The 12907-nt window shown below is 42.6% G+C and overlaps 1 protein-coding gene across 1 annotated transcript; it reads left to right on the plus strand.

Annotated features, from left to right (window-relative positions):
• Positions 1-945: 945 nt before the first annotated feature.
• kcnk18 (potassium channel, subfamily K, member 18) lies at positions 946-12361 on the plus strand. Its single transcript, XM_076977707.1, has 3 exons — positions 946-3032; positions 3296-3433; positions 7934-12361. The coding sequence occupies exons 1-3, from the start codon at positions 2801-2803 to the stop codon at positions 8776-8778; spliced, it is 1215 nt and encodes a 404-aa protein (XP_076833822.1). The 5' UTR covers positions 946-2800; the 3' UTR covers positions 8779-12361.
• The last annotated feature ends 546 nt before the right edge of the window (positions 12362-12907 follow it).

Below are 12907 nucleotides of genomic sequence, written 5' to 3' on the forward strand. Positions count from 1 at the left end.
AAAGAAAAAGGGGGAAGAGGGAGGGGAGAGAGAGAGATTGAGAGAGGGAGATATAGATAGAGAGGGAGATAGATAGAGAGGGAGATATAGATAGAGAGAAGTGTGTGACTGCATTAATGAAACTGCAAAGTGTCAGGAGGGTTTTATTGGCTGTACTGGTGTGTGAGAGTTGCATCCAAGTTTCTCGTCCTACTTTCCTTTTCACATTATGTACAGCAAACTTCTGGGAAGTGATGAAAACATTAGTGCCTGCAGTGCTCAAAATGACCGCGGGGCAGTTAAACAGCCAGATGCCCCATGGGTTAGTGCATTTGTGTTATTGGGTCTTAACGGCCATTTTCCCACCATGCTGTGGTGAGGTGTTACACTGCTACTTAAGCAGCTTGGCAGATTTGAATGAAACGCCTGTATTAGTTGATTTTTGCAGGTAAACCAACACACACATTCTAGAAAAATGAATTGGAATTTGACTGACATAATATTGGTGAAATAAATCCACTGGTGAACGATGTACATCTCTGGAACACATACAGTTATCTTGAGTCTGGTGAAATTATTTAGAATTAAATAACACTTTCTACTGTTGTATCACTAGTGGAAGTCACTCTGATTTCTACTGTTGTATCACTAGTGGAAGTCACTCTGCTTTCTCTGGTGTTAAGATAACCTTCCACATTGACAATGCGAGTCTGGCCATTCCACAGCATAAAGAGTCCAGCCCTATTAATAATAATAATAATAATAATAATCTTTATTTGTATAGAACCTTTCATACATACATGCAACTCAAAGTGCTTTACAGTATAAATAAAAGAAACATAAAAAGGAGAAGACAAAAAGAAAATGTTAGAAGAAATTAAAGTAAAATAACATAAAATGTAAAAAAAAGTAAAGTAAACAATATAATAAAAAAGTAAAGTAAGTAAAACTAATTAAGATAAGTAAATATAAGAAGATAAAAATAAAATATTAAAATTAAAGATAAAAAGAAATAATTAAATAAAGTCACAAATTATAAAATAATAGACTAGACTATTGCAACTGTCAGACCTCTTTTGGAGGGTTTTTATCAATATTTTATGCATCCTGCTTCACTCCCCATGTGAAGGCTGTAGTCTTTCTGTCCTTGGCTGCCTGTTTCCTCACTGAAAGTATAAATGTTCAGTTCCCTCAACAACGTGTTCATTTAAAAAGCTGTTATAACAGGCCAAAGTCGATGCTGTTTTAACGTGGAGGGCTTCTTTGGGATTTTGGCCGTCCATCTTGTTTGATGGTCCCACGTCACTCCAAACTTCCACTTTGTGTGTGTATAATAATCATCAAATGAACATCCACATGTCAATTTGCAAACCAACCTTCCAAAAAAAAAGGCCACTGAATTTTTCCCATTAATCATTCAACAAAAGTAATGTCCCTCTCCGAAAACCTCTCTATATTTATGTGACAGTTAATACATTTCAGACCAAGTATAATAAATTAATTTCGTTTAATGATTGTTCTTTGTTGCTTGGAGCGTGCTTGCCGCACTCACGTGTGGGGAAACACACGAGCAGAGGACAACGACCTATAATATAAGCGACAATCGACCGTTTTCTGTTTAAAAGGTCTCCTCGTTAGTCACGCGCATCGTGAGCGGTAGCTGCAGGACTGCTGTGCGCGCGGGGCGGAAGGCTGCGCTACAGCGCGCGCGCGTCACGGGCCTTTCAATAAATATTTATGCCCAGGACACTTAACAGACAAACGACCCGTCGACGCCAACAGAGAAACTAACAATAACAATATTCCAGTGCCAATATCATAGAGGAGTACATAAATGCCAAGACAGCAACTTCTTATAAGGCCTTTCTGAGTTTGGCCTTTCTGAGTTCAGGGAGTGGTTCTTTTGCAGTAGATAGGCCTGTGTTTTGTATTATTTATTGCACGAAGTTAAAAGACTCGTGCATTTAGCTTTCACCGCCTCGCGGATATAGTTTTTACCACGAACAAAACAAGCACTCCAGTTTGTGCACGCTTTTGCGGTTTGCACGCTACTGATGGCTGGTGAAACACCGGGCAGTGTGTCCCATCATAAATATTTACGATCTCGCCCGTGGCCGGAAATGCAGCGGGAGGCACAGCCGTCTCTCTGCGTCGGCTCGGTGGAAAATGGAAGCGTTGTTTCACAAGGGGAACTGTGGCCCGCATCTGAGCGCACTTACAGAACAGGCGAGCAGTGTGTAGTGTTTACGTTAAAGGCGGGCGGGGTGTTTCTCTGGTCGGTTGCACAGTGTAAAAGGGGCAAAGTGAAGATCACGTCAGTTTCGTACTGTTTGAGCCCAAGTTCATTCCCACTCCTGGTCCGGAGAGTGCGCGCTCTGAAATGCGGGTGCGCGCTCTGAAACGCGCGTTATTGGGGAACATTCCCCAGGAAACAGTCACGGGCTCTATAGTTTTCCGCGCACACCTGTCACTTGTAGTGCTGTTTTGATCTGCACACGTCCGTGGGCCGAGTCTGCCTAGAAATCAGTTTGAAATCTGTCAACACTTTTCTTAACACCATTAGCGTTTTCAGCATTTAAACAAGAGGCGTGGGCGGTTTAATGGGATGTCCGCAAGGACTCTCCAGCAGACAGATCACCGACTGCTGTCTCGGTTAGAATGGGAGGGAGGGATGACCTGTGTCTTCGCATCAGGAACGTTTGCCCGTTTAGGGAGTTAAACTCGGCGTGATTTGCAGATAGGGGTCAGTTGCTATTCGTCCTGGAGCAGCTGGTATGTACAGAGGTGCGGGCTGACCCAGACACGGTTCCACTGCGTAAAGATGTCCGTAGTCGCCAAGAAGGGACGAGGGAGCACGGAGGAGAAACGGAGAGGCGAGAGGCGTGTTTGGCCGTTGTTTCCACACGCCTTTCTCATCCTCTCTCTGATCGGCTACGCGGTGTTGGGCGCCTGGGTTTTCCGGGCTATTGAGGGACGAAACAGCGCCAACAGCACCGGGGAGGACTACCGAAACTTTGTGCGCCAAGTCGTGGAGACTGTTAACAATCACTCCGGTAGGATTCTTGGTTTGCTATTTTTGTTTTATTAAACCCAAAAACAAAGTACGTTTCATGTTCAGACTCTGCTGTTTCATTACGCAAATAAGGAAATACGTTGCGCATCGCATTGCTTGTACAAATATATTTTTTGAGACAGACGTTGCAAATGTACCAGAGCGCTGTATCATTTAGGCCTGTGAAACGGGTCCAAACCAGCCACGCAGGGGTTTGAGGAACCTTCTCACGACCTTCTCCAACATCCTTTGTTGAATGTGCAGATCATCCTGAGAAGCAACTCCTGGACGTAGTGGGACAGAAGATCTTGCGGGACTTCAAAGCCGTGTGGTCACAGACACCAGAGCGATGGAGCTTCTACGGCTCCCTCTTCTTCTGCTGCACGGTGTTCACGACTGTGGGTGAGCACCTCCGCCACACACACTCCACCGTGCACTCCACTACCTAGTGCAGTTCTCTCACTATTTACTCACTCTCTACATCTCTCCTTACATTTCCTGACATTTTCAAGACATATAGAGACCCACAAGAGCTTAAAAACGTCCTGCAAAGACATCAGACTTTTAAGTTTTACTCCAATTTTACTCCACTCAACTCTCTCTTACGGGGTGATGGTTGGTTGACCTTATTTGCATGAGTGTATTCTTGTCATAATCGCCTGTCTTGAATACACAAATGGAAGGCAGACCTACCTACTGTAACCAGGCCAACCTCATAAGGACAGGAGTGAGTCAACACATTAATATCCACTGAAACTGCTACGTAGCAACACAGAGATGCTCTGTTTGGTTAGTGGTAACGTAACATTAAATGCTATTACCAAGGCAGGTTTATTTGAATAGCACTTTCCATACACAGAAGCGATTCGAAGTGCTTTTCAAAGACAAAAAAAAATTAAATAAAGCATCCCAAGTTATCTTACCTTTCATTCAGTTTTGCCAGAATAAGAGGAAATAAAGAAAAGGTTTTATAAAAATATATTGAAAATAAATTTAAATATTGTCAAAAAGAAACAAAGATATGAAGCTGTAACTGAACAAGTAGACTGAGCTACTGGGACCGTTTCTGTCCCGTGAACCAAACCACACGAGGTGTAAAACAGACGCTTCTCTCTGTGTCTCTGGGTGTGGTTCTATCCTCCATCACTAGCGTATTTTCACCACACTGCGCTTAACAAATGCACGTCAACAAAACGGCTCAGGTTAACAGGAACCTACATTTTGTGATTGCACTACTGAGTGCTAAGAGCTACTTCCTTGCCCTGAGAAGGGGCGAGACAAAGATGTTTTAGTCTGTTTTGTTGAACTCATTTTATCCAGGTGGCATTTTTCTTGTGGGTGCTTTCGTTAACATTCAAATAGAGTTAATTAACCTGTCCAAGCACCCCTGAAGCACCAGCCATGACTTTGAATAGACGATGACAGACTACCAAGTAGAAAACAACAAACTGAGAGGGCAACATGGCGATTTTTACATATTTAATCTATAAAAGTTCAGAGCACCAGCATTTGAAATACAACAACAATGCTACCCCACTGGGGGAATACCACAGTACAGAGTTCTAGACCTGCGCAGACGTCTGTTTCAGATGTAGCCCGCCCACGCAGCTGTCTTAACTGGTCTCATTTCGGTGGTAACCAGACAGGAAGGGTGTCCTAACAAGGGCAGCTTCATTCTTCAAGCATACAGTGGAGACACTTAAGGTGACAAAGTGCTTAAATACAGTTCAATGCAACAGATGTTCTCCGACGGTACTTTGGATAGTCGGACGACCGTCTATTGTTTTCCTGACGCCTGCTGGGCTAAGAGGGGGCGGGGGGGGGGGGGGGGGGGGGGGGGGTGAGGTCTGACCCCTTTGTGTGGGGTCACCTGGGTCACCTCTGTCTCCACAGAGGAGAGCAAGAATGACAACAGACAACTGCAGGCATTACTGGAAACCTGAGTGTCTATTGGGCTTCCACACATTGGTGACCCGAACAACTTCAGAGAACCATGTACTTTTTGTCTTACAATTTCTATCTTGAAGACATTTTCCCTATAGCTTTTAAGCTAGTGCCAACTGGACACCACGCAACTTTCAGAATCTCAGAATTGCTATTCTGCTCAAACTACAGTTAACACCAGTGACAGCTTCTCACATCTAAAGGTAATAATGAATTATTAGTCAGTTTTGCAGGGTCACAGTGTGCAAGACTGCAACTGGATTCCTTCTGAGATGATTTCCCATCATGCTACTGTTAGAAAGTTTCAGAAGAACAGAAACTGTTGAACAATAGTCCCACCAGGGATATTGCTCTACCTGTATCACCGTTTCTTGTTTGCTAGACAATGCTTGTGGCTATCGCTGTTTGTCATTATTGGTTGTTGACAATATTCATGTCACCCTTTGCATGAACCAAACACTAAAATCTTATTGGAACATCAAGGCAAGAAAACGAACAGACATAAGGCAGGTACGCTGATTACTTTATACCAAAAAAACCCTCCAGGTGACAGGAACGTGCAACAGCTCTAGCAAATTCTCTGGATTACTCTGGAAATTGAAACGCACTAGATACATCGATTGAAAAATCATTAGATGTAAAGCTCTTAACTGTCCGCTGATCAGGCAAATCCATGGCAGCCGAAGAGGGGACTAGGGGGCCTGGCTCCCTGATGTTGGTGGTTGTAAAAAACCTAATAATAATAATTAGATCAGTAGTTGGTAAACTTTTTTACTTGTGGGCCACAGTGTGTTCTAAATTTGACAGAGGGTCCGGGTCAGGAGCATCTGAACACGCAATTTAATTTATTATTTTTATACATTTCAGTTGAAGGTGCAAAGTTAATGAAATCAATACTTACTGGAAAAAAGATAAATGGAACAGTTTAAACATTCAAAACATATCAGTACCTAATGAAATACTCAAGCTCAATAATTTCTAATTGTTTTAAACCTCGCAAAATCATGGACGGATTGTCCTGAGAGACAGACTGCATTAAATATCCTACCTGCAGCAGATACTAGAAAGAGCTCTTTAAATTGAGAGCGATGTGCGGCGTGTTCATTAAGCTACTGAACCCTCCTCCAAACTTCCCACGTGCATTTTGTTCAAGTGAAACTGCCAACCTGTGAGCATCAGCCGCTCGTCCTTCTGTTGATGGCTTGCTAGTGCAGTTTCCATGCTTCATAGCAAAGTGACGGCTGATATTGTACACTTTGACTGCAACCGTTTCTTGGCATATCAGACATACAGCCGTTGATCGGACCTCAGTGAAAGAAAAATTATTGTCCACTCCACACATTTTTAAGCACTCTGCACACTTTTCTTTTCTTTGATCCTCTCATTTTTACCGAAGGGCGAAAACGGCAGCGGGAAAATTACACTCCAACAGTGTCAATGTGTCTGGACTAATGCGCCATCTAGTGGGGAAACGAGGCTATTGCGGGGGAAAGGGTGAAAAGGGCAAATTAATGAGGTTTTTACTATAATTTGGACAAATTCGGCGGACCGTAGTTTCCCCATGTCTGAATTAGATCTACTTATTTTAAGTATGAATGTGCTAAATGCATTGTGTGTAATATCTTAAATTAAATATCTATATTCTATATTTATATAAATTAAATATACGTAATATCTTGAATTCCCTCATGGTTACCAATTGCCGACCGTTGCTGACATAAGATTCACACACATTTAGCGGCAGCCTCCTCGAATCTGAAACCAAGTTCAGTTGTAATGAGTGAGTAAAAGCTTTTATTTTACACCTAATTTATAGCTAGACATAAACACACTGACCTATATCTGCCTTAACATTTAAAACACGAGCCTTCTATGTTTAAACATGTTTACCTTGAGTTAACAAAATGTTTGTTTTCCACTGTGAATGTTAATAAAAATCGCTTCACACATCAAAGTAATGGATGTACAAGCTACAGGGTTTTAAAATAGCTAACAAACATGTGGAAGCCACACAAACTACACATAATAACGGAAAATAATACCGCATATAAGTTTTCTTTCATTCTAGGATAAAACATCATCCAGCAATAACTGGATCTCTAAAAATTCACAAGTGTTGTGTTACAAGCGTGTATATGTATATGTTCTAAAAATACTCTAATCTAATAATCTCTTTAATCTAATAATGTACAGAGAAACACTATAGTCAGTGACTGTGGTCGGCTGGTTTTCGGCATAATTGGCCTTACTGGTGAACAGTCAGTTTCACCACAAGAGGACGACCGTGGCACAAACACAGCACGAAACAGCACAGTGGCTGCATAAGGCCTATATTCTGATAATAACAAAAATAGTGCCTGGATAAATTGAAACAGCAGAGTAAATTGCAATAGATGCATCTTTAATACTGTCCCTTTTATGTGAGCATGTTATAGTTGCCACTAACAATAACAATTTTTTATCAGTCTGTTGATTTTAATGCCAATTAAATAATTATTGGCTATTTCACAGAGCACTAGTAGTTCATGTTAAGTTATATTAGTCTCACCTAGAATATTTTTCACCAGCCACTATGCAGATATTACAGCCAAGAGCTCATAAGAGATCGTAAATATAATATGATGATCTTGGTTATAATATGATTCATTTTCGAGTTGTACAGATGACTGAAGAAAAAGAACAAATCAGCTAAAAGCTGTGTGTAAGTTCTGGCAGAATGACCCTTTAGTTTAACATTCATCAGTGGGTGGGTCTCTCTGGTTTAAGGGACCAGCTTTACACAGAGATTAGTCAGATCTCTCTTTTAACACACCAGACTTAGCACAAGAAGATCTTTTGGGATCTTTCACTCATGGGCTTATCACCCTTTTAATATACTGGACTCAGCTCAGGGAGATCTCTATTTGATCAAATGTACTTATATCATTGTAAAACTAAAACGTGTCTCTCTCCTCCCAGGTTATGGAGACATGTACCCAGTGACGTTGCTGGGTAGGTTAGCCTGCATCCTCTACGCCATGGTAGGGATTCCCCTCATGCTGCTGGTTATTTCAGATTTCGGGGACATTCTGGCCAAGTTGGTGTTTAACGTGTACCGGCGAGCACACAACTGCTGGCGCCGTTCATGCTCACGCACGTGGAGTCCAGCTGCAGGGGTGGAAAAACCTCAAGGGGGCGCTGGAGGTGCGCTCCACGACCGCACCTACAACGGGAGTTACCACGCCTCCATCCGGGTCTCCGTGGGGCACGAGGCCCCGCCGGACGTCGGCCGGGTGGTCCGAAGCCAGTCGTCCGTGAAGCACAAACCCGTGCAGGTCTTCAACAACATCGAGATCTTTGACCGCATTGTCGCGAGGGAGAAGTTCGAGCGGAGGGACCGACTGGTTCGTTCCTGCTCCTGCCCCGAGCTCAATCAGATGCCCCCTCCGCCCACCAGCTACGGCATGTGGGACTTCGCCTCCATCGGCCAGGAGATGGAGAACTTCAACGTGCCTTTCCTCATCATCCTCCTCGTGGTCTTCGCTTACATCCTGGGCTGGGCTCTCATCCTGCCCCTCTGGGAGAAAGAGTTCTCCAGGTTTGATGCCTTCTACTTCTGCTTCATCACGCTCACCACCATCGGCTTCGGAGACATCGTGCCCCAGCATCCGAAGTTCTTCATGCTCACCTTCCTCTTCATCATCTCAGGGATGGCCATCATGAGCATGGCCTTCAAGCTGGGCCAGACACGCATCGTCAGCTGTTACCGCCGATGCATCAGCTGTGTCAGCTGCCTTAGCATGAGCAGAGGGGGCAGGGTTTAGCGGCACTAGAGGGGGGCAATTACAGAGTGTTGGGGCAGTAAGGGGGGCAGAAACAGGGTGTAGGGGCAGTCAGGGTGTCAGGTACAGGGCAGTTCTCTGAAATGCAGGAGGATTGATGAGAGATGGCCAAAAATGTCCATTTGGCTAAAAATGTTAAAAATACTAGTTCAGTTAAAAAAAATAATGGCTTAAGTGGATATTATGTTTGCTTGAAAAAATAACCATAAGAACATGAGAAAAAAACGCAGGTCCGTAGCAGGTCCAGAAGTCCAACTCAGCAGGCCCCTTCGGCCCTTCACAGCCCCCTTGGTTTGAGTCTCTCAAGGTTCCAGCGTCTTCCTCACTGACTCCCCAGTGTCTTCCTCACTGATCACTGGCTCTGGCCTGGGGAGGAATGGGCGGAGCACCAAGGAGCAACACAGCTTACACGGGACATCAAATTCTGTCATTCCTGCTTCTATAGGAAAGTCCCAGCAGTGAGTACATCATTGCAAGACTGAACTCAGGAAAGAGAGAGAGAGTGTGTGTGTGTGTGTGTGTGTGTGTGTGTGTGTGTGTGTGTGTGTGTGTGTGTGTGTGTGTGTGTGTGTGTGTGTGTGTGTGTGTGTGTGTGTGTGTGTGTGTGTGTGTGTGTGTGTGTGTGCAACCCAGGATCCCTGTAGCCTGGTAAGATGTAAAAGTTTATCTGACTTTTTATATATGTAGTACAAGCATCATAAGGTAATTAGCCTCATCAGTAATGAAGCTCATCAGTAATGAAGGTCACGAGTAATGAGGCTCATCAGTAATGAAGGTCAGGAGTAATGAGGCTCATCAGTAATGAAGGTCACGAGTAATGAGGCTCATCAATAATAAAGGTCACGAGTAATGAGGCTCATCAGTAATGAAGGTCATGAGTAACGAGGCTCATCAGTAATGAAGGTCACGAGTAACGAGGCTCATCAGTAATGAAGGTCAGGAGTAACGAGGCTCATCAGTAATGAAGGTCACGAGTAACGAGGCTCATCAGTAATGAAGGTCAGGAGTAATGAGGCTCATCAGTAATGAAGGTCACGAGTAATGAGGCTCATCAGTAATGAAGGTCAGGAGTAATGAGGCTCATCAGTAATGAAGGTCACGAGTAATGAGGCTCATCAGTAATGAAGGTCAGGAGTAACGAGGCTCATCAGTAATGAAGGTCAGGAGTAACGAGGCTCATCAGTAATGAAGGTCACGAGTAATGAGGCTCATCAGTAATGAAGGTCACGAGTAATTAGGCTCATCAGTAATGAAGGTCACGAGTAATGAGGCTCATCAGTAACGAAGGTCACGAGTAATGAGGCTCATCAGTAATAAAGGTCACGAGTAATGAGGCTCATCAGTAATAAAGGTCACGAGTAATGAGGCTCATCAGTAACGAAGATCATGAGTAATGAGGCTCATCAGTAATGAAGGTCACGAGTAACGAGGCTCATCAGTAATGAAGGTCACGAGTAACGAGGCTCATCAGTAATGAAGGTCATGAGTAATGAGGCTCATCAATAATAAAGGTCACGAGTAATGAGGCTCATCAGTAATGAAGGTCATGAGTAACGAGGCTCATCAGTAATGAAGGTCACGAGTAACGAGGCTCATCAGTAATGAAGGTCAGGAGTAACGAGGCTCATCAGTAATGAAGGTCACGAGTAACGAGGCTCATCAGTAATGAAGGTCAGGAGTAATGAGGCTCATCAGTAATGAAGGTCACGAGTAATGAGGCTCATCAGTAATGAAGGTCAGGAGTAACGAGGCTCATCAGTAATGAAGGTCAGGAGTAACGAGGCTCATCAGTAATGAAGGTCACGAGTAATGAGGCTCATCAGTAATGAAGGTCACGAGTAATTAGGCTCATCAGTAATGAAGGTCACGAGTAATGAGGCTCATCAGTAATGAAGGTCACGAGTAACGAGGCTCATCAGTAATGAAGGTCACGAGTAATGAGGCTCATCAGTAATGAAGGTCACGAGTAACGATGCTCATCAGTAATGAAGGTCACGAGTAATGAGGCTCATCAGTAATGAAGGTCACAAGTAACGAGGCTCATCAGTAATGAAGGTCATGAGTAATGAGGCTCAACAGTAATAAAGGTCACGAGTAATGAGGCTCATCAGTAACGAAGATCACGAGTAATGAGGCTCATCAGTAATGAAGGTCACGAGTAACGAGGCTCATCAGTAATGAAGGTCATGAGTAATGAGGCTCATCAGTAATAAAGGTCACGAGTAACGAGGCTCATCAGTAATGAAGGTCACGAGTAATGAGGCTCATCAGTAATGAAGGTCAGGAGTAACGAGGCTCATCAGTAATAAAGATTACGAGTAATGAGGCTCATCAGTAACGAGGCTGACACTGCCGTTAAAACTACACTCACATGACAAGCCTTATTGTTCAATTCTAATATGTTACTCAGTTTGGATTAGTTCACATTTGTAATTTAAAATGAACTGTACTTGTCTGTAATGAACACACGTGTGCACATTGATATGTTTTGCAAGAATCAAAATGCAGCATGGATGTGCCAGAAGCTCATATATCACATATGTGTAGCTGTGACTGCGTACATCAATGTGACTCATCTCATTCATGCCACATGGCTATGAATCAGATATGAAGGTGATATATGAAAGTAACCCAAATCTGCTTTGAAGAGACTGGATCTGTGTGCACACAACCCTGAAATAATTACAGGCAAGGCAAAAATTAAAAGTGAAAGGATAATATGAATGTAGCCTAGGTCTCATAGCTGGATCTCCACAAACTTTCACCACAGCTCACCATGATTTGCACGTCTAAACGTGCTCATGACGAGAAACCTGATAATTAACTGCAATTGCACAGATCTTATGTCTCCAGAGCTGTGAACATCACACATGTTGAATGAATATTGATGACCAATGTGCACTGCTTATGTGATTGACTCAATTCCTATTTCTCTGTGTGCCTTACGGATATCAGCATATGAGAGATAATATTATGCAGTATAATGTTGAATTGTATTCATGTTTTTCTTGCAATTTCAGTGTTTTTATTTGCTCATAAAATTACCTGCATCCATCTACTTGACAATAAATTGTGCTGAATACTGTTCATTATTTTATAGGATTTAAGAACCATAAGCATGTTCCAAATATGAAATATCCCTCTAGTGCTCCCTGTCTTCACACTGTATTGAAGATGTAAAATGAAACCTGTTTGGAAGCATTTATTATCAGAGAATGAACAAGAAAAGAATCAGCAAGAAAAAAATCCATATTCTGCAAAAAGCCTTATAACGTTCTAAATGCATGTGCAGAAAAGCATACAAAATAAATGAGCATAGCCCAGCTGAATATGTGAAGTACTGTCTGTTCTGAAGTACTGGCTGTTCTTGGATCAGATCTCAAATCACGTCATCAATCTATGTGAGTGAAGCATGTAAACTGTTCAAAGGAAAAAATGAATGTCACAACAGGAATGGGAATGAGCTTCATAGTTCATCACGTAGAAACGATAGTATCTCTTAACCCCGCGATAATTGTGACTGCATTTTCCTTCATGATTTTTGGGTAGAAACTGCTGTTTTGTTGGCCCAAATACAGCCCAAAGCGCATTTTCGCATTTGCCGTGCACATTACGGGAAGCCAATAGTATCAAAATATGCAAATTCTAATATATGCGTTAATATATGCGTTACATTTTAAAATGCTGCCCACAGCACATTCACACCTCATCGGATGCAGCCAGATGTTCTTCTTGTGTGTGGTCAGCAGACAAGTATATCATATCATCATGTATCTCACAGGCAGAAGGTTCACAGAGCATTTCTAGAAAGGAGAATTGATACTCCACCAGCCTACATATTTGCTTAAACAACTATGTCTTGTAATGTTTGTGCATTTTAAACTTTACTTTGAAGGTGAATATTTCCGATAATAAATCTAGATAAGAGAATTATGTTCAGTCTTTTAAATGCAGTAGAACAGACTCTTTCTCTACTAGAACAGCAAGCATTCTTGTTCTCCCTATTAAAGTAGGTTAATTAAGTAGGTTAGTAAACATATATATATAAATAATAAAACATAGCAATGTAATATAGCTATGTTTCCAAATTTGCTAGCATAGAATGATTTTA

The sequence above is a fragment of the Brachyhypopomus gauderio genome, chromosome 17 (genome assembly GCF_052324685.1).
Source record: "Brachyhypopomus gauderio isolate BG-103 chromosome 17, BGAUD_0.2, whole genome shotgun sequence".
NCBI lineage: Eukaryota > Metazoa > Chordata > Actinopteri > Gymnotiformes > Hypopomidae > Brachyhypopomus > Brachyhypopomus gauderio.

Excerpts from the sequence above, each read along its gene's own strand:
- kcnk18 (XM_076977707.1), top strand. The coding sequence starts at position 2,801 with ATGTCCGTAGTCGCCAAGAAGGGACGAGGGAGCACGGAGGAGAAACGG. Across the intron at positions 3,033-3,295 it reads GACTGTTAACAATCACTCCG|ATCATCCTGAGAAGCAACTC; the intron begins GTAGGATTCTTG and ends TTGAATGTGCAG. Across the intron at positions 3,434-7,933 it reads CACGGTGTTCACGACTGTGG|GTTATGGAGACATGTACCCA; the intron begins GTGAGCACCTCC and ends CTCTCCTCCCAG.